The 20702-nt window shown below is 33.4% G+C and overlaps 1 protein-coding gene across 3 annotated transcripts; it reads right to left on the minus strand.

The window, feature by feature from the left end:
- Positions 1–3079: 3079 nt before the first annotated feature.
- LOC132643813 (cyclin-A2-2) lies at positions 3080–11855 on the minus strand. 3 transcript variants are annotated; one of them, XM_060360345.1, is made up of 13 exons: positions 11723–11855; positions 10206–10303; positions 8495–8845; positions 8063–8336; positions 6795–6928; positions 6393–6485; positions 5676–5809; positions 5017–5092; positions 4198–4274; positions 4076–4109; positions 3843–3992; positions 3624–3758; positions 3080–3522 (listed from the first exon to the last, which is right to left on the minus strand). In XM_060360345.1, exons 3-13 carry the CDS (start codon positions 8807–8809, stop codon positions 3469–3471), a joined length of 1476 nt encoding a protein of 491 aa, XP_060216328.1. In that variant the 5' UTR covers positions 8810–8845; positions 10206–10303; positions 11723–11855; the 3' UTR covers positions 3080–3468. The 3 variants fall into 3 exon arrangements, with proteins under 3 accessions (XP_060216328.1, XP_060216325.1, XP_060216332.1); XM_060360342.1 differs by having other exon boundaries at positions 10206–10287; positions 11723–11854; XM_060360349.1 differs by having other exon boundaries at positions 10206–10287; positions 11806–11824.
- Positions 11856–20702: the final 8847 nt, after the last annotated feature.

Raw genomic sequence — 20702 nt, forward strand, 5'->3', positions numbered from 1 at the left:
AGTCCACTTCTAGTTATATATTCTTGCTTAATAATGGTACCATTTTGTGGAGTATCAAGAAACAAACATGTATAGCTTTGTCAACTATGGAAGCAGAGTTTGTTGCATATTCTGCAGCAGTACAAGAAGTTGTGTCGCTAAAGACATTCATGGAACACTTAGGGATCGTTGACAAGCCAATGGATCCAGTGAAACTCTTTTGTGATAGCCAAGCAGCTGTAGCTTATACAAAAGATCCTAAGTATCATAGTAAGACTAATCACATAGATACAAAGTATAACTTTGTTTAGAGTCATCATAACACATGAGGAAATCACTCTACAGTACATTTCAACACACAAAATGGTGGTTGATCCCTTGACAAAGCCAATACCTAGAGATGTATTTATTGAGCATGTGAAATCTCTAGGGTTGCACAAATTGTAGTGTGTTGTATTTCCTTATTTGAATGTTTGAATACAATACCTGGATATTTCTTCTTGGAAGAATACACATATTTGTTTCATGAATATTTCAATCATATTTGTTAATTGGCACACAGACAATATTAGAGTATATTGTACAGGATGATAAGGTTGACTTTCTCACACGAGCAATCGCCTTGGGCCCTTATGGGGATCGAGCAAGATGAGACATTCGTGTTTCTTATAGCTAAGGCAGTTAACAAACGTTATATTGTGAGTAAGAACACATCATTTAATGTCGCCCTAGTGGATGACTAGGATGAGATCCTGAAGAAATGTCAAACAGAAAGGATTAAATTATGGATTCCTACCATCCATAATACCTGTAGACAGATGCGAGATCTCCTCTTGAGGCCATGAGAGGCTAGCAGAGTGGTAGAACTCAGATAAGGTAAATGATTTACCTGGATCAAGATCTGTACAGTGTAAGCAAAGAAAATCGACATACACTCTGGAAATCAAAGGTACACTGCAGCATGCATTTCATATGGCATGTGCTTTATAACCGCAAATTGGGAGGTAAGTGAATGAACCCTGCTTCACTACTGTGTGAGACCCAGAAAGATATTAAATCCTTTCATTGGTGCTCTTATGACTTTGTCAATATCATGAGGAGATGGGTTAGTGTATGCTACTTTAGTATGCATCCAAAGGTTATGATAATACGACTTAAAGGAGTAATGCTAGGAAAGCAACTAATTTTGATCTTAATGATATGTGGGCGAAAAGAAGATATGTCAAATGTATACATATTATGCTTGTGTCTTAGACCGGTCCATTATGAGGCCTGTTTTAGATGGCATCATAAGTGTGGACACAAAGCATATTTGAAATGAGAACGGCACGAGGGTTAGAGAAGTTGTATGTATATAGACATGTCTAGGGCATCTGAGACACTTTCTATAACATGATATGATATCATAAGAGATGAAAGAGTTGTAGACTCTTATACTGATCCCGAAAAGGATTTCTAGTTTAAGAGCTCCCAAAAATTAGAGTCCAAGCGGTCACGGCAACACACTCAGTATGAAAGTCCAAAAGGAAGTTTGTTTTCAAAGCTCTATGTGATTCATCCCATCATGTGAGTGGAAGATGTTGAAAATGGATGTACACCCATTGATGGAAAAACCCATAACTTGCTTCATTCATGAAGGCAAGTCGCAGCTCCACTAAATAACTCCCTATAGTAAAGAGAGAGAGTTATGTGATTCATGAATTAAGTGGGAGTTAAGGGAGAAGGGGTGATGTAACTCTTGAATGAATTGGACTTATAAGTTTCAACATTGTCCTATAAAAAGGATGAGTAGAGATCATCCAAACACAACACAAAATATAGTGAGTGAGTTTTCCTTAAGCAAAAGAGTGTAGTTGCTATGGATAATTTACAAGACTCTACAAGTGACCTTGTAAGAAACCGTTCGGCAATTGGTGGTAGTAACACACATCTATCCTAGAGAAAAAGGTATGCATTATTCCACATAAATCTCCGAGTTTAATTGCTTCAGCTAATAATCTGCCGCTAATATAGCTTCTATATAGTCTAAGCTTTATCAAGAAATGGCACATATTTTGTTAGATCTTAAAGCAGGTATGCTATGCATATAAACTTCGTGAGCATGCGAAAACTCTTACACATTGGTGCAACACCAGATGGTGTTTAACTTGCATATTTTGCTAAAGACTAACAGCACGAAAGAGTAAATCCAGAGGATATTTCATCATCCGAGAAAAGCAATAACATTACAAGATCCACAGTGAGCACATTTTCACTGCTTCAATTGTGGCCTTTCTTAAGAAATGACCATAAATTAAGTAGGCTCACAGTACCTAGGTACTGAAACCTTCTTTGTCCACTATGTCAACAACGAGGCATGGTGTTTTTACAAACAAATGGATTAATCATTAAGAAATCAGATACACATTCCAATCATTCAAAGTCATCCCTACCTTCCCCTCAAACACTTCTTTTTAAACAAACTGAATATATCAAATCAACCAATCAACTACGACTCAATCTCGAACTAGGCAGATGATTTAATCTCGAACTAGGCAGATGATTTGTGTTTTGACTGAAGAATAGAAGCGTAGATGGGTATATTATAGTGGGGGGAAATTATTTTTTGGGTCGGGTGGGGTCAGGCATGGGTAATTTTGGCTAATTTGGGATTTCCATCCATTCAAGGGGTATATGTGTATACTTTGACTAACAGAGGGGTATATTTGGCTAACGGAGGGCAAAGTTAACCAATAAACTAAAAGTAAAGGGGTATATTTGACCCTTTTCCCTTTTATATTTGATCCAACATGGGATAACTTATAAGCAGGTAAGTAAAACACCTGAAAGGCCAAAACAATCTTGATTCTGCACTAAATAATCCAATGATTATTAATCCTTGGATTTACTCCCAACATTGTAATATTGGCATAACAGCCCTCAGGATTCGCCTTCTTGATTGTTCGAATGAGTCCAATCATGCAATTTAGTAACCCAACCCAACACACCACCAACCCCCACCCCAAGTACCTAACAGCCACCTTAACGAAAGTAGAACATAAAAAAGTAAGCACTGAACCAAGTTATGCAAGTAAGCTTGGTAGACTTTTAACAACGTGTATTTAGTCTAGTATGAAGAAGGATTTATTAAGATGAAATAATAGAAATGTCAAAGTTGGAATCATTTAACAACAGGAGCTCTCAAACAGCTCCAAATACATGATAGCAAGTAGCTAACCAGATGCTGTTAAGTTACTTCTTACATATTGCCATTTCTTTTAACTTACTACCTCCACTTCACTGAAATCTCCATGTTTCTGGATCACCTACTGAAACATGATAGGACCATACATAATGGTTAAAAGTTGAAAGAGGAATGTACGAAAGAATGAGTCCCTTTCCAGGAAGGATAGATTATTGTATGTTAAAGATTAATGTCCTTCCGCATGAGAAAGTGACAATGGATCTGCCAAACATGAATTGGCCAACCGGACTTCAAATCAGCATTTCCTAGAACAGCGATTGGACTGGTTTTGGAGACGATAAAGTTGCCACGGACTTGAACTGTCAATACATATGAAAGCTTCATTATACCGAGTAAAATCATAAACAGCTGATATATGTGGATGCAAGCAAAAGAGAGCAGTTGCAATAAAGTTTCTTACCTTTGGCTGTCTATACTTTTCACGAATGGCATTCAGGGTGCTTCCACTGGTGTTAATCTGTAAATCTTGCAGCAAAAGAACTGTGGTTTTGAGCTCTAACGCCTTATATCTAGTGTAGTGCTCCAAAGTTGGATTCTGCAAGTCATTTTGTGGTTGCATTCAATTGCAAAAAAAAAAAAAAAAAAGATGACAGGATCAAGGAGAAAAAAAGTTGCATACCCAAGGGTTGTTAGATTGATCAAGTGTCCATCTGGCTAGAAATACAGCCGACGCAGCAGTAATAGATGGAAGAAACTTGAGAAAACTATATTCAGCTAGTGTTAGCTCTGCTAAATAGTTTGCCATGAATTCCAGTTCAACAGAGGGAACCTGCAGGTTGGAGTAATTTACTTTTGCCATGTAAGCTTCATTTTCTAGGACTCAAACCAAAAGAAGAATGCTATCTCATCTACCTCATAAGAAGCTTGTGCTGCTTGAACGAATCTCCTACAAACAAAGGACAATGGCACAAATAAGGAGCCTGCTCTCACAAGTAACATGAGTAAAATTTGCATATACTGCTAATGACAGGTACCTCAGGAATTTTTTTGTAGTCGGAGCAGCAAGTTGAAAGCCCAAAAAATTCAAAACAAGACTTTCCATTCTTACTACCTGACATGCAATAATTAATTAGCCTTTTCACATCCACGGGGAAATTTAAGTAGTATTAGAGAATACATAGAAAAACACTCGGGAAATGTTCAGATCATTACTCAAGTAGGAACAAAGTATGCATCCAAGATATCATAAAAGAGAAAGGAAAGCTCAGAGGTAGATGAGGCAATCTAGATCTTCGCCTCGCAGACGATAAACACAATTTGGTAAACGTAGTTAGGACCAGCAAAAGAAAAAATGATACTACCAAGATTCAGTCAAAAGAACTAGCAGTGGGAATGCGAAGGATCACGTCTTCTACAAATATTGATTTACTAGGACAAATCCTGACGACTAGTTGGATGCATAAAGGTACAAAATGTTAAAACAGACCTTGGGCTTAAACCTCAAAGCTAGTTCATGAATTGAGGATGGTTGAAAACCATATTAAGAAAACTACGACCTAAACTTTCAACCAGTGTGGGCCTCTAACACTCCCTACATGCCCAGTGATAGACATCTGGAGCAGGATAACATGACAGGGGAGTTCAATATTGAGTAACCAAACATCAAGGATGGGTACCAATGAAAAACACAAACACGAAAAATGAACTTAAGAAGCGAAAGCAACTGATACATGCTTCTTCCACTAATTGAAACTAAAGTTATTTAACTGCTCTTATTATATAGCATATCTTCAAGTACCTCATTCTCCACATAAATAAAATCTACAACTAGATCAGCATTGGAATGAGCATACCTCTTCTTTCGCGTAAGTGTTGTCTGTAATAAAGCAAAATTCTTCCACACGAGGTGCACAAATTTCTTCATATTTGCTGCAAGCACAAAAATAAATAAAAGATCATATGCTGCAGAAAAAACCAATGAGATGCAGATGAAGTACGGGTAATTTCTCTTTTCTGAAGCTACAAAGAATTCAGAATTGGGCAAAGTTTATTACCATGTCGAAAAGCACATGCAGATACAAGTTATGAAAAAAAAAAAAGGGAACTAAGTTAGATGGCTCTATTTCCCACAAACTCCTACAGTAAAAGAGGGATATCTTTGTGATCTACAAGTTCATAAATGTAAAAAACTGCTTAGTCTACCCTATAACCTATCATCCTTGAAACCGCAAGGGTGGCTCAGTTAGTTGAGCATGGGGCTTTCATAATGGAGGTCTCAGGTTCGAAACCCCCTGCCTACGACAACAGAGGATTTGCCTTCTGGGTCGAGCTCATCACACGGGGCTTGCCTAGTGCGGGTTACCTCTCCTGTGTGGTTTGCGAGCTATTACACAGGAGCTGGGTTTACCCTGTGTGCACCCGAAAGGTAGCGGCTGCGGGTTCCCATGTCATCAAAAAAAAAAAAAAAACCTATCATCCTTGAATATGAATATCCGAAACAGGAATTACTTACGAAGCAATTAACATGCAGGTAACTCCAAGCAGCTGCAGCTTTTGTTTTTCAATGTAATTCTCAGAGAGGAACCTATCAATGAGATGTACAGTCAGGTAAAGAGTGTCTGGAACCAGCCTGTATTCTTCAGAAACCTGCAAGAGAGTGAAAAAACTGATGGTCAATGGATACAATTTTAACTTTCATGCAAGAAAAGCATATCCAACACTTGACAAGCGGAAAAACAGCTCATCAAAAGTAAGTCCGAATTCCATAAGCCAGTTGTATAATAATTATGCATAATTGACAATGGAAATGTAAAGGCTCTTCTTATTTCCAGGAAACAAAAACACTTTTAGGGTTTGTTTGGTTATCGAACCCTAAAAGTAAGTCTATACCAAATATGAAAATTCCTATCATAACTAACATTTGATTAAATGCTTACAGGAAAAAAAACATATGTGATCTCTCTCCGGGGAAGGGAAGTAAACCATAAAAATTGAACAAGAAAATAATACTTGAATATGAAGCAAAAAGTTCAGTTGATGATGCTAACCAGTAACCATTCATCCAAAGATCAAAGCAAAAGTAATCAACAAAAAGGTTTTCTACTATCACAACTTAAGTAAAGAGAAATATGTGAAAAGATTTTGTTTATTAAGAACGACAACATACTTCTTAAGATACTATCTCACATATTATTAAGCATTGTCAAAGCATCCAAGTAAGCCAACTGACCTCCACAAGCCAATCAATGAGAATACTTCGCATACCCTTGTTAACGTCCCGCTGCATCTTTTCCATGTAATTAAAGGAAGGCCGCCGGTCAAGCTGTTGGTGAGAAGAATTTGTCATTTAGTAATTGAGAAACAGAAAGCTTTTCTTGAAAATAAATGGCCCCCCTTAGGTCAAAAAGAAAGGGGAAGGGTACTCTTAAACTTGTTCAGAAGTATAAACAAAATCACGACCTTGCAAGAAAAAGTTTTTTTAATGATAATATTTGTTTTATTAATTAATAAAGGCAATATTAAGGTTGATACTGTTTGGATGGTTACAGATGCCTGGTGCTATCACTAGACTTGTCAACAGTGCATCAGTCATTTTCAAGGTAATAACAGGAATAGCACCAGTCATACTAACCTCCATGGCATGCAAATTGCTATATATATCAGGAGCATACAGACTACACATTAGTGGATCCTTGTGTTTTGAATCTATATCTGCAATACCAAGAGCATCGGAGCCTTCTTGTTTCTGGCAACCCTTGCTTTCATCTACATAATGGAACAGAAACAAATAAGCTCCTTCCAGAAAAAACCTATCAGTAGAAAAAATTTCCTTTGAAGACCACTAGTAATGCTTTCATGCAATGATTTAAGTTTTGCAGGCAATGCCAGAAGATCAAACAGATTAATAAGCTTTCCTACCAACAGTTTGCTTTTTACCTTTCTGGAAAAAGGTTTTGCAATCCATCCATTTGCAAAATGATGATAAACGCTTTTTATATTGGAGATGTAAAATACCTATTCCCATAGAACCACAAAGCCATATCACCCATGAGGAAGTATGTACTCAATTGGTTTTTTCGCTCTTCTGATGCATGTATTACATTGTCTCTTTACTTCCAGTTATTCTAGGATTTCCATTTCTTCTGATGGTGCTACAAGTAGATACTTTACATTCAAGTGAGCAAGAGCTCTGTTTTGAGGTTTTATGAAAAATAGAAATTTTACACCGCTTTTTTTCAAATTCTCCAAGATTCTGTAATTTATTTTTTGAAATTTTGTGGAATCAACAAAAATGCAATTGTGCTTTTGTGGAGTTCCAAAAATTAGTTCATATTTTAGCATAATTGTCTTGCCTGCGGATTTTGTGGAGGTAATTATAAATTGCTAGTCTAGATTTTGCGCTTGGAATTATAACATTGAATTCAAATTTGTACATACTTGACTGATGATGAGATATCTGAGTTAGACAAAGGGGCATAAGCAGTTTCAAGCTTCTAAATTTTAACTGAAACCATATATCAGTAAAGGACATGTATACTTCTTGCGCTCTCAGAGAATTACATGTGGTTCCAATAGAGCATTTCATATAAGGATCAAATTCAAAGGTGTTGAACATAAATATAAACTTGTTGGAGTGCCAATAATCTTGGTAAACAGCACTTTAAGAAACATAAAGTTTCCAGAAAAATTACACATATCAAGTATCTTAGTTGTTGTTCCCTACAGACGAGCTGGCAGCAATTATCACAAATTTGAACAGAAACTAGCACTTTTCGAAACTTAAAGGAGCAGATATAGCTCAGTCATTGTGGTTGCACTCCAAACTATGTTTAAAGAGAGGGAAAGAAAACAAAAAATCCCAAGCTTTCAAATCTTGCATGATAGCACACAATATCGTACCTTTTTGTGTTGTATTCAGGAGTGTAATGCCATTACATGAACTCCTATTCACAGGCATAAGATCAACTAAACCACACTGAGCAGGGGTTATATATTCGCTTGGCTGAGTTAATGCATGGTCCTTGAAGTCTGCTTGTGAACAGTGTTGTGATTCCTCAACCTTTACTTTTTTTGCTTCTTCAATCATTCTCTCTTTTCTATCTTCAAGCTTTGGTCTTTTCACTAAAATAGCGGGTGTCACCTTTGAATTCCGCTTATTAGAGAATTTCTTAACCTATCACCATAAGACAAGTTGACATCATCAGCCACATGTTGACAAGTCTTTGAAACTAAGAAAACAAAGACACTAGTTCAACAACCATTAACTATGTTCCGCACAATGATTTTATTTCCAAAGAACAAGTATGATATAACATATCTATCAAAACTCACCTGAAATTTGCTTCCGTTGATGCAATTCATGTATGAATTTTCACAAAGTACATTGGTGACATCCCTGAGAACAGCCTTTCGCTTAGGCTGTTGAGAAGCAGTACTAGCAGAATTAACTGGTCCGTTCTCATCCGAGGCTGATCTTTTGGACTTTGTTCCCTGTGTTACCTGTCCCTGTTTCTTATCTTGTCTGACAGACGGGTGTAGAGGTGGTAATCCTCCTGATGAACCCAATGTTTTTGCCCGTGCTCTTGTGATTCGCATAGTGGGCACTTTAAGATTAGAAGATCCAGTTGTCATAGTTGCATTCCTCATTGATCTAGGTGGTGATGCCTTTTGTCAGAGCTACAACTGCAGAGCCAACATTGCATCATCATAAACTTTCCAATTTCCATAGTCGAAGATAAGAATGGCACCTTAAAAAAAGTTCAAGAAAAAAGACTCCGGAGAAACAAATGCTTAACATGGACCTAAAAGCAGGAAACTTAATATTAGTCTCAATATGCAGGATCAGAGAACTTGACGAAACAGCATAAACTCATTCTTCAGCAGTGTTTTCAAAGGCAAAGAAAGAGTCAAAGGTCTTGGGGCTTTAAGCACACCGCACATCAAAAAATGCACTATAGTGAAGAGCCTGATGACAAAAAAAATAAAGAATATATATGCACTACAAGAAAACACAACTATAAAAAACAAGAATTAGTGCCTGATCAGTCTTTGACATGCCATCATGCGGTCTAATGTGATTTGAGAAGATTTTTGTCAAAAAGCAAGCAGCTATTATTAACTGGTATAGTAACTTGAACTTGGAGCAATCTTACTCAGTTAAATACACGCAACTTATGCCAGATTTGAGCTATAAATGTCTGAGCAACAAGTATCTTCTACAAACACAAAGTTAGAATAACCAACACTATTGATGCAACCTTTAAGTCATAATATTTTTATATAATATTATTTCAATTATAGCATTCACTTATGAATAAAACTGAAATAGCAAAGAGAAGAAGTTAAAAACAAGTTCGAATTTTAGGAGTTTATGTTACTTATATCTGAAAGTCAATTACACCAAAGAACAAAATAATGTACTAAGCTACAAATGAAAAAGTCTTCCTCAGTTAAGGTCATTATATTTTCTCACGGTGCTATCTTTTTTTTAATTTTGTAGATTTTCCCATGACCACCAAGCAGACAAGGACCCACCTTTGTCATAGAGATTATCTTTTTCCTGATTATCTTTATATGTTTCAAACTCTTTCATGAAAGAAGGTCTTAAGTATCATAGAACTATCATCATCCACTAGCAATCTACTGAACTGCACTACAAATAAAGAGGTCCAAGCCTGTAAGAGAGCTAACATATAAACCTATATCTTCAAATGCAGTAGGCAAAAGACCCATGTTTTGTCTCATTTGATCAACCAAGGGTCAATAAACAAACGTAGATACAATCATATATTCTAATTCAAAGCAGAAAGGAATTATATGGAAAGAAGCAATGATAAAAAAAAAAAAAAAAAAAAAAAGTGTTACAGACTTGATCACAAAGTATCTTTATGTTTACATCTAACAATTGATGAGATCGTATCTAAGGTTCTATTCCACAACAAACTGCCAAGACCATATGCTTTTTTTGTTTCCATCTTGTAATATACCAAAAAATGACACCACTTGTAGAACAGATGTCTATATTTTAAAGAGTGATATTCACCTGCATCATATTCCACCACAAATTCTAGAGTTTTATATAAATAAGGAGCAACTGTCACCGTAATCTTGAATCAGGGACGAGCCTGCATCAAACATTCACTGAATTTACTTATTACCTGAGCTTTAAGGTGTATAAAGGAAAGATAGCACATAGCATTTGCACGGAAAGTTCTACAAATGTAAAAAATCACCTACTCATACATTGTTGCTGCAAATCAAATCATATATACAATTCAACTCCAAAATTTAGCACCAATCCATTCAAAGGTAGATACAGCATATAAGCAATTGGTGCATGCTAGACTCAGACTATATATATAATGTATATCGAAGATTTGAAGAACTTTAGCCTATAAACAAATAATCAAAAGATACCATTCATCTCAGTCAATGTTTACGCAATTCAACTACCTTTTGAATGCAACTGAAAAATTATAATAATTTTTTAAAAATCTCTGTTTGATCTAGCTGAAGATGTTCAACATAACCACAAAAAACTTGAAAATAAAAAATTTAGCCCACATTTTCCAAGAATAACACAATAGATCCGTAAATGTTTCTCAATTGGAAATTCAAGTCCATTGTAAAAATCTATTTCCTCCTAACTTTTAATTCCACAAGCAAAGCAAAGGTATTAATTCAAATCTTTTTTTTCAAAAACCTGAAAAAATAAAATTAAATATCCTTAAGACTCAAAGAATCAACCAAACCACAATAAAATTTAATATAAGAAATACAAAAATGACAATTAATAAATCCAACTAATTTTTTTTTAAAAAAAAAAGCAACTAGAAAAAAAAAATAGCTCTCAAACCTCAAAATTCAACCAAAATGCACTACAAAATTTAAAAAGTAAAAACTACAACTAAGAACAAAAACAGAAAATGAAAACAAATAATCCAAATAAATCTTTTCATAAGTAACCAGTAAATGAAAAATCAAATAGCTTTTCAACTTGAAAAAGCCAACAACAATGCACCATATAAACAATTCAAAAAAAAAAAAAACACAACCAGAAACAACAGAAGAAAAATAAATAAATAAATCAGGACTCCAGAAATTAATAAATCCAAATAATTTTTATTTAAAAGCAACTAGAAAAATAGCCTCAAAATGTACTATAAATACTACAACTAGAACAAAAACAAAAAATGAAAATAAATAATCCAAATCATTTTTTTCATAAGTAACAAAAAAAATGAAAAATTAAACAGCATTCCAACCTCAAAAATCCAACAACAATTCACCATATAAAAAAAAAAAAAAAAAAAAATCAGTACTCGAGAAATTAAGAAAAAAATTGAAGAAAAACGCTAAGCTCACAGATCCACAAGCAAATCTTCCAGAATTTCTCAAAAATAGAGCTAAAAAAAAAATTCAAAATTAACAAAAGAAAACGATTATTCATCTCTTAACACTGAAATGCTATGGTACATTGCAAACTAATATACACATATGTATATGTACTACACATACAAAGTACATATCAACATGTATATATATAGGAGCTGAGCTTACTATGCATTGTTGTAACAGCTTATTATGAGCTGGTACGACACCGCTTAACGGTGGTGCCTCGATTGTAGAGCTAGGGTTTCTACCTTTTCCGATCAATCAATGTAGCTCGTTTCCAGAGTGGGGGGTGGGGGGGGGGGGGGGTGAGAGAGTGAAGAGTGTAGAGTGATGATAGATATATAACACTGTGGATGTGGGTGGGTGGGTGGGGAGTGAGAGCGGGATGGTCCATAGTTCAAACTTCTGATTCTGCAGGCTCCAAAAAAGAAAAAAGAAAAAAAGGAAAAAGAAAAGAGTTTTTTTTTTTTTTCAAATTTACACTCCTATTTTTCTAGTTAGTAAGCGTTTGGCCGTGAAAATTAAATATTTTTCACTTTTTTGTTTTAGAATTTCGAAGTTGGAGTTAAAGATGAAGTTGTGTTTGGTTATAATTTTTGTAAGGACTATTTGGTTGTTGAATATATCGCAAGTGAAACAGTGGGAAAAAATGAAAACTGGGTTTTAGGTGTTTTTAAAATTTCAAATACAATTTCGAGTTGTATTTGAAATTTTCATGGACAAACGATAATTTTCAAATAAAGTGGAAAAAAAAATCGGGAAAAAGTGAAAAATTATAATGGCCAAATGATAATTTTCAAACAAAGTGCAAAATTATCATGGCCACACGGGTTCTTATTTTTCGAGCATTTAATTGTTTTTCTGTTTTCTATGTGATGCGTTGGATGAGACTGCTCCTCCCCTAAGTAGAGGTCTCGGATTTGAGTCCTGAAATGGAAAAATGCGTGGTAGAAAGCGCTTCCCACGAATAGGTCCTACGTGGTGCAAATTTGAATTTAATCGGGCTCTAATGCGGATACTGGACACCGAATGAAAAATCAAAAAAAAATCATGGGTTCCATCTTTTCATTATTATTATAGTATCTTTGGCGATTATTTTAAGAAATAATGCCACGATATCCCCATTCTTTAGATGTGTCCTCGTCGTCAAGAAACACGAGATAAGATGTGTGTGACTCATTTATCATGACTTGACACGCAAACAAAAACTATAAGTTTTTACGATTGAAATTTATTCTGAGAGTTAAAGAGTCTAATTAATCAGGCTTATAGAAAAATAAGTGATTTTAAACAGTAGTAAATTTTTCAACGCACAAAAGAAGTCGAAATTTGAACAGAGGCAAAAGCAAGTAACTAACTATTCCTGATAATTAAATTGGTTCATCATAGGTGCCTTCAACGTCGAGGAATGTGTGCTAGGTGCGTGCGACGCATTTATCATGAGCTGGCACACAAATAAATAATAAAAGTGATTACAATTAAAACTTATTCTGAGAGTTAAAGAGTCTAATCAAGAATCGAGAGAAATATGCGATTTTAAGCCGTAGTAAATTTTTAACTACACAAAAGAAGTAAAAATTTGAAATTTATTCTTGAAAGCGAGGCAAACGCAAATAATTAATTATTCCTCATAAATTACTGTATATGTGAGTGGGGGTAGGTGGGTAGGGAGTAAGAGAGCGGGATGGTCCATAGTTCAAACTTCTGATTGTGCAAACTCCAAAAAATAAAATAAAAAGAGTTTTGTCAAATTTACATTCTTGTTATGTTTTAGTTAAAGTTTTTGCAACGAATAACTGGTCGTTTGAATGTACTGAAAGTAAAAAAAAAAAAATGAAAATAGAGTTTTAGATGTTCTTCAAATTCTAAATACAACTCGGAGTTGTATTTGGAATTTTCATGGAAAAACAATAATTTTCTAATAAAATGAAGAAAAAAAAAGTGAAAATTATCATTGCCAAACAGGTCCATATTTTGCGGGCATTCAATTGTTTTCCTTTTTAATATGTGTTACGATGGATGAGGCTGCTCCTCCCTAAAGTAGAGGTATCAGATTTGAACTCAGGGTATGAAAAAATGCTTGATACAGCGCTTCCCCCGAATAGGTCCTACGCAGCGTGAATTTGAATTTAATCGGGTTCTAATGCGATACCGGACACCGAATGGAAAAACTAAAAAAAAAAAAAAAAAAAAATCATGGGGTACATCATTTCATTATTATTATTATAGTATCTTTGAAAAAAAAAATGCCACGATATCCCCGTTCTTTAGAGGTGTCCTCGTCGTCGAGAAACGCGTGTGTGCGACTCGTTTATCACGACCTGACACACAAATAAAAACTAGGAGTGTTTACAGTTAAAAATTATTCTGAGAGTTAAAAAGTCTAATTAATAAAGAATCTAGAGAAATAAGTGATTTTAAGCTGTAGTAAATTTTTCAACGCACAAAAGAAGTCGAAATTTGAACAGAGGCAAAAGCAAAAACTAATTATTCCTGATAAATAAATTGGTTCTTCAGAGGTGCAATCATCGAGGAACACGTGCTAGGTGTGTGCAACTCATTTATCATGAGCTGGCACACAAACAAATAATAAAAGTGATTACAACTAAAAATTATTTTGAGAGTTGAAGAGTCTAATCAACAATCTAGAGAAATATGCAATTTTAAGCCGTAGTAAATTTTTAAATACACAAAAGAAGTAGAAATTTGACATTTATTCCTGAAAGTAGAGACAAAAGCAAATAACTAATTATTCAAGACAAATAAATATGTTCTTCAGAGGTGCCGTCATCGTTGAGGAACACGTGCTAGGCGCATGCGACTGGTTTATCATGAACTGCCACACAAACAAAAAATAAAAATGTTTGCAACTAAAACTTATTTTGAGAGTTAAAGGGTCTAATAAAAAATCTAGATAAATATGCGATTTTAAGCTGTAGTAAATTTTCAACTACTAAAAAAAAGTAGAAATTTGAAATTTATTGTTGAAAGTGGAGGCAAAAGCAAATAACTAATTATTCAAGACAAATAAATTGGTTCTTCAGAGGTGCCGTCATCGTTGAGGAATGCGTGCTAGGCGCGTGCGACTGGTTTATCATGAACTGCCACACAAACAAAAAAATAAGAGAGTTTACAACTAAAGCCTATTATGAATGTTAAAGAGTCTAATCAAGAATCTAGAGAAATACGTGATTTAAGCCGTACTAAATTTTTAACTACACAAAAGAAGTAGAAATTTAAAATTTATTCTTGAAAGCAGAGGCAAAAGCAAATAACTAATAATTCATGATAAATAAATTGGTTCTTCAGAGGTGCCCTCGGCGTCGAGGAACACATGCTAGGTGTGTGCGACTCGTTTATGATGAGCTGACACACAAACAAAAAATACAAGTGATTACAACTAAAACTTATTCTAAGAGTTAAATAGTCTACTTAAGAATCTAGAGAAATATGCGATTTTAAGCCGTAGTAAATTTTTTGCTACACAAAAAAATGTAGAAATTTGAAATTTATTCTTTAAAAGCACAGGCAAAAGCAAATAACCAATTATTCATGATAAATAAATTTGTATTTATCAATTTATTCCTCTTCAATTAAATGTTTGCCTCACACTCTGTCCTTTCTTCTTATATACATAATTAAAGTATCTAATGATAAATATTTAGAATTATTTATATATGTTTAAACAATACTTTGTCATTATATATATGTTTTATTATAATTTGACACTCAAAATTATTTTTTTGGAAGAATTGGCCAAACACAAATTATAGCAGAAATTGTTTCTCATATAATTTAACCAAATACAAGCTATTAATATCCTAAAGTACTTCTAAAAAAAATCATCTAAGTAAAATCATCTAAGTACAAGTACTCTAAAATAAGCTGATTTTAAAAGTTCTCCCAAAAGAGCCTTGTATGAAATCTTTTCCATTTTGTGACTTTCCAAAGCTTGTCAAATTTATTCTACATTTACATAACTTTTAAGATATCACATTATTTGACATGTTACTCTTCAAGATTTGAAATGATATTCTCTCTATCTCACTTACTTTTAATTATTTTGATTTTTTTTTTCACGCAACTAGTATAGTTGAAGTAACATCATAAGTTTATTAACAAACCAAACTTTGGTAAACAAAGAAATGATTTGAGAGTGACCTTTTACCATCACTTTGTAATATTGAACTTTTCTGCGATGTTTTCTTGAACAAAATGTATTCTTAACATTTATTTCCATGTAATTAGATCAATGCACTCTAATAAGAGATAAAGTAGAGTGTGTTAATAAGTAAACATGTTTTTTTATCACATCTAAATTCAAAGGAAACAGTAAAGCAAAGAAGAATATGACCCAAAAAAAAGTTAAAGGTTCTTTGTATGGGAATATGAGTATTAGTAGGAAAATAATTGTCTCTCATCATAAAATTTTGTCCTTTTCTGTTTCAATTTTCTGATTCTTTTTAATTTGGGGAGTAAGGTTCTTTGGATGGGGCCAGAAATTTGTAAAGATTGTAATCAGATCCTATGTCATTGGCAGATTGTGGAATAATATATCTGACAATCAAGAAAGCAGTTCTAATGAGCTTTCAAATTTGTTTTGGCAAAGAATGAAATACAAAAATTACCTATTGTGGTTGATTTTTTAAGTATTTAAGTTATATGGTTTGATAACGTGAAGGATCTTTATACGAGCATTGTAATTTAATCGGCTTTAGCATGTCACCTAGATCTTTTTCTAAATTATCACTTGTAAGTAATTCGTAAATAACATGATTATGATAACAAATATTTACATTGTCAATATATAATTAAACTCAATTTTTAATGGTAATACTATTCACACGTGAACTAACTTGATCCACGTGTAATGTGATTAATATGCAAAATTTCTACTTGGTATAGTAATTGATTAGCTAATATCCATCTCAAAAAGTGGCCTCTTTTGAGTGAGTTAGACAGAGTCAATGTAAAGAGATCCATATCATCAATTTCTAATTCAAAATTTAAAGGTTTAGAAAACGTGAACAAAATATTAAAAGCTTGAATTTCTCCTTGTATGTTACAAAGTGTTTTTAATTTTGAATTCCCTATCTCAACCTAATTACTAGTTGATGTGTCACGTGATTATCGAAATTGAAAATCAACACGCTATAGCTTATACAAATACAGAGATAAAAATCATCTTCCCTTTTGAAAAATTGTGTTAATGTCTAAGCTCTATAAATAATTACCAATTTTTAAGTGTTTTACCTGTATCCGCAATACTTTTTTTAATCTCTTTTTAATATATATGCCAATGTCTTATATAAGACAGGATAGGATTAAATACTCCACACATGATTTTGTTATATGCTTAGTCATAATATGCAATCGAGTTATAGTTCTGACAAACCCCACATTATTTTGTGGATGCATTTCTTGATTATATCATGTATTGAGTTAGTTTGAGACAATCTTATTATGTTTGAAATTCTTAGAGTTATGCTCCGTACCCTTACTGTGAACTAAAATTTTGTGTTGCGTGACAAAATGTTTAATAATATTGTTGTTATTCTAGTTGAGTATAGAATGATGAGGCTTGATGCATTCGAGTGTATAGACCGATTATATGAGCAAATCCTCTTAATTGAGTAGTTAGGCTAATCTATACGTAGGCTGGGCATAAATATCGAAAACCGAAAAACCGAACTAAATCGAAACTTCAACAAATCGAACCGAACCGAACTAATTTGGTTCGGTGTTTGGTGTCCACCGTCAAAAAAATCGAGACCGAAATAGCCGAATCGAAGTTTGATAAAACCGAACCAAAAAACCGAATGCGCACCGAAATTTAATACATTACCCAAAAAAATTAAAATAGTCCAGCCCCATTAAGTTTAAAGCCAGAAAAAACCCAATTGTAACAAGTCCTCTTTTGCATTTGTATCCCTAATTTTCCAATTCAGTTAAGAAAATCAAATATCCTTAACAAAAGAAGGTAACTAGGATGTGTCTTTAGGATTAATGTATGTCCTTCATGTGTTTTCTTAATTATTCTTACGGTATGTATATAACACCTAGTAATCCTATACCATGATTATAGTTTTCTGTTCATGTGTATCCTGTTTGTTTGATTTTGATTTCAATTTCAATTTATCAGTTTTATGTTTTATTGCTTTTAAGAATACGAATTAGTGTCAATGGAATCGCTTCTAATATCATATAAAAAAAACCGAATTGAAAAAAACCGAAACCGAACCGAACTGAACTTTAAAAAACCGAAACCGAAACCGAAAGAACCGAACCGAATTAGTTGGGTTCGGTATTCGGTGTCCACCTTCAAAAACCGAACCCGAAATAGCCAAACCGAAGTTTGATAAAACCGAACCGAAAAACTGAACGCGCACCCCTATTTATATGTTGATACGGTCTACAATAGCAAAACAAATACTCCATTATAGAAGAATAACACGAACAATCAATAGAAACGTTGAATTGTTTCAAGATCAAGAACGTCCAAGGATCTTCGTGATTTTCAAGACATAGTTAGAGGCTGCTTGGAGAGCCACTTGAAATATTTGTGCAAAAAGTGCAATATCTGGAGTCTCGACGATTAGTTGGAAGAAGTCGAAGAAAATCTAACCCGGATAGTAAGGTCCACCCCATCGTGCTAGTTATCAATCGGGCTCTAGCTAGGGAAACTTTTGGACCAATGGGATGCACCTGAGACACGAGAATCAAAGTTCGATGGATACATCAACTTAGCGCAGGGCGATGGACTTGAGATATGGGCGCGATGGCTTGTTGGATAACAAAACCTTAGATATTGTCTTTTCCTTAATTCGAGTATTAATTTTGTCTATATATATTTGTTATACTCGTTTATTTAGAGTAATTTTAACATATTTTGGGATTGATAAACGTCTTTATGAGGCAGGAAACCTGGTTGTACGAATCAAACTTTCTAATTAGTTTTAAAATTGATCCCTGATTTCTTCGTTAATCTTTATATCCTATAGTTCTTGCCTATCGTTTTTTTTGTAGTGATTAGTCCTCATATACCAGCTGTTATTATAGATGTTTGGCTAAGGTCTAAGATTTTGTTTGTTCTTCAAGTTATGTTACAATTTTTATTTATTAATTAAATTTTTAGAAATATTTCATTTGCGTGTATCTCAAACCTTAATATATGTGCCAATCACAACCCTCTAGTTACCTGGGGTGCGATACATTTTTTCTGGCAGAATTTAAAAGGAATTTCATATATGGAGCTTAAATTGAAAAAAAATATTGTACCTTATTTACAGTTCACAATGATATGATAGTCACCGTTCTTTTTGTTGCTTAGTCTGTTTTTAACGTTTACTACTTATAATACACATTACCAAAACGTCCGAAATTTTAAAATCTATCTAAACACGACTATTTGATTTAAAAAAACCACCGTTGTTCTTTAAATCTGTAAACATGTGTAGTTGTTTTTGATTAGGAACTTCCGTACTTTAAGGATTTGACATATAGACTTGTATTTTTTTATTAATGATTTCTTTTGTTCAAAGTCAAACCAGATGCATTGTATATTTGTATATCTATTTTTTTCTTTCTTTTTGTTCCTTTCGGTATTTCATGAATACTATTTTCAGTTTCTACAAGGTAACCACCGAGGACAAAAGGATAAAAAAGAAGAAAGAGTTAACGGGCATTGTAGGTGGCAGCTATGAAAGTAAAAATAGTAGGCTAACCACTTTTCAGAAAAAAACAATTAGTCAATATCTGAAAATCTGTTGAGATGTAACCACTTTTAGTAGGCGTTTGGCCATAGAAATAAAAAAAAAATCACTTTTTTTGAAATTTTGGAGTTGGAGTTGTGTTTGATCATAGTTTTAAAAGTTGTATTTTTTTTATTGAAATGCATTTGTTTTGGTTGTGAAAAAGTGAAAAACTTGAAAACAAGTTTTTCTTGTTTTTCAAATTCCAAATACAACTTCAAGTTGTATTTGATTTGAAATTTTCATGACCAAACACTAATTTTTGAAAAAAGTGAAAAAAATTTATGGAAAAAAGTGAATAATTCTTATGGCCAAACGGATAATGTGGAAACATCATGATAATCTAATAGATATTAGATTATCGACTTAAACAAGTGAAAATTTTGGATATTATCCTGAATTCTTAAATCCATAATACTGTTATGGATTATGAACTTAAAAAAGTGAAACTTGATGACAATATCGTAAATTTCGTCTAGAATACTATAATGGAGCTTTATTTTTTAAAGTGAAATCCATAACACTTTCATGGATCTCAAAAAATAATTATTTTTCAATGACTTTTGAATATGTGACTGTTTTTTCAAGTATAAGTCCGAAAAAATGGCTATTTTTTTTTTTAACTTTACCGTTGTATATGCAGTGGCGGAGCCACAACCCAGGAAGGGTATTTAGCCGAACACCCTTCGTCGAAAAATTATACCTTGTAAATATTTCAATTATTACGTATTACAGATATATATTACATATTGAACACCCTTAATATATATATATATAAATTCAAACACACTTGACTAAATTTCTTGCTCCGCCAGTGTATATATGACATAGTTTTTGATGAATAAAAAGATGGAATCTATGGAAATCAAACCAATATTCATTCTAAGATCTATCCTACTTCCTTGATCGTTATATAGGTTATTTTCTAGGAAATCTTGTATTCTGATTAGTCCTAAAGTTTATAATTGACACTTTAGAATGATTATGCAGTGTTTTATTACGTAATTTACTTTTTATTTGAATAATTAACCGATTATAGCATAAACTAAGAAGAGAACACGGAAAATGAGTTCGAATATCTCTTAGATCAGTGTTAGGCCATCAAAATATCATTTTAGTATTTCAGATATAATACTGAAGAATTTTATTATTTATAAACATTGATGCCCCAAATTACATCTGCAATCAATAAATTTCAATATTTGAAATACCGGTGAAAGATTGAAATATTAATCTGATCAAAATATTGAAATAATGATTTTTTCTCTCAAATATCCAACTTTCGCACCCATTTTTTAAAGTGAAGTTCATGTCATGATTTCATATTATTTTGTTGTTTGTTGCTATCTTTTTTCCTTCTAAACGCTATGTACTACTTTCTATATCGCATTATT

Source organism: Lycium barbarum, chromosome 1 (assembly GCF_019175385.1).
Source record: "Lycium barbarum isolate Lr01 chromosome 1, ASM1917538v2, whole genome shotgun sequence".
Classification (NCBI taxonomy): Eukaryota; Viridiplantae; Streptophyta; class Magnoliopsida; order Solanales; family Solanaceae; genus Lycium; species Lycium barbarum.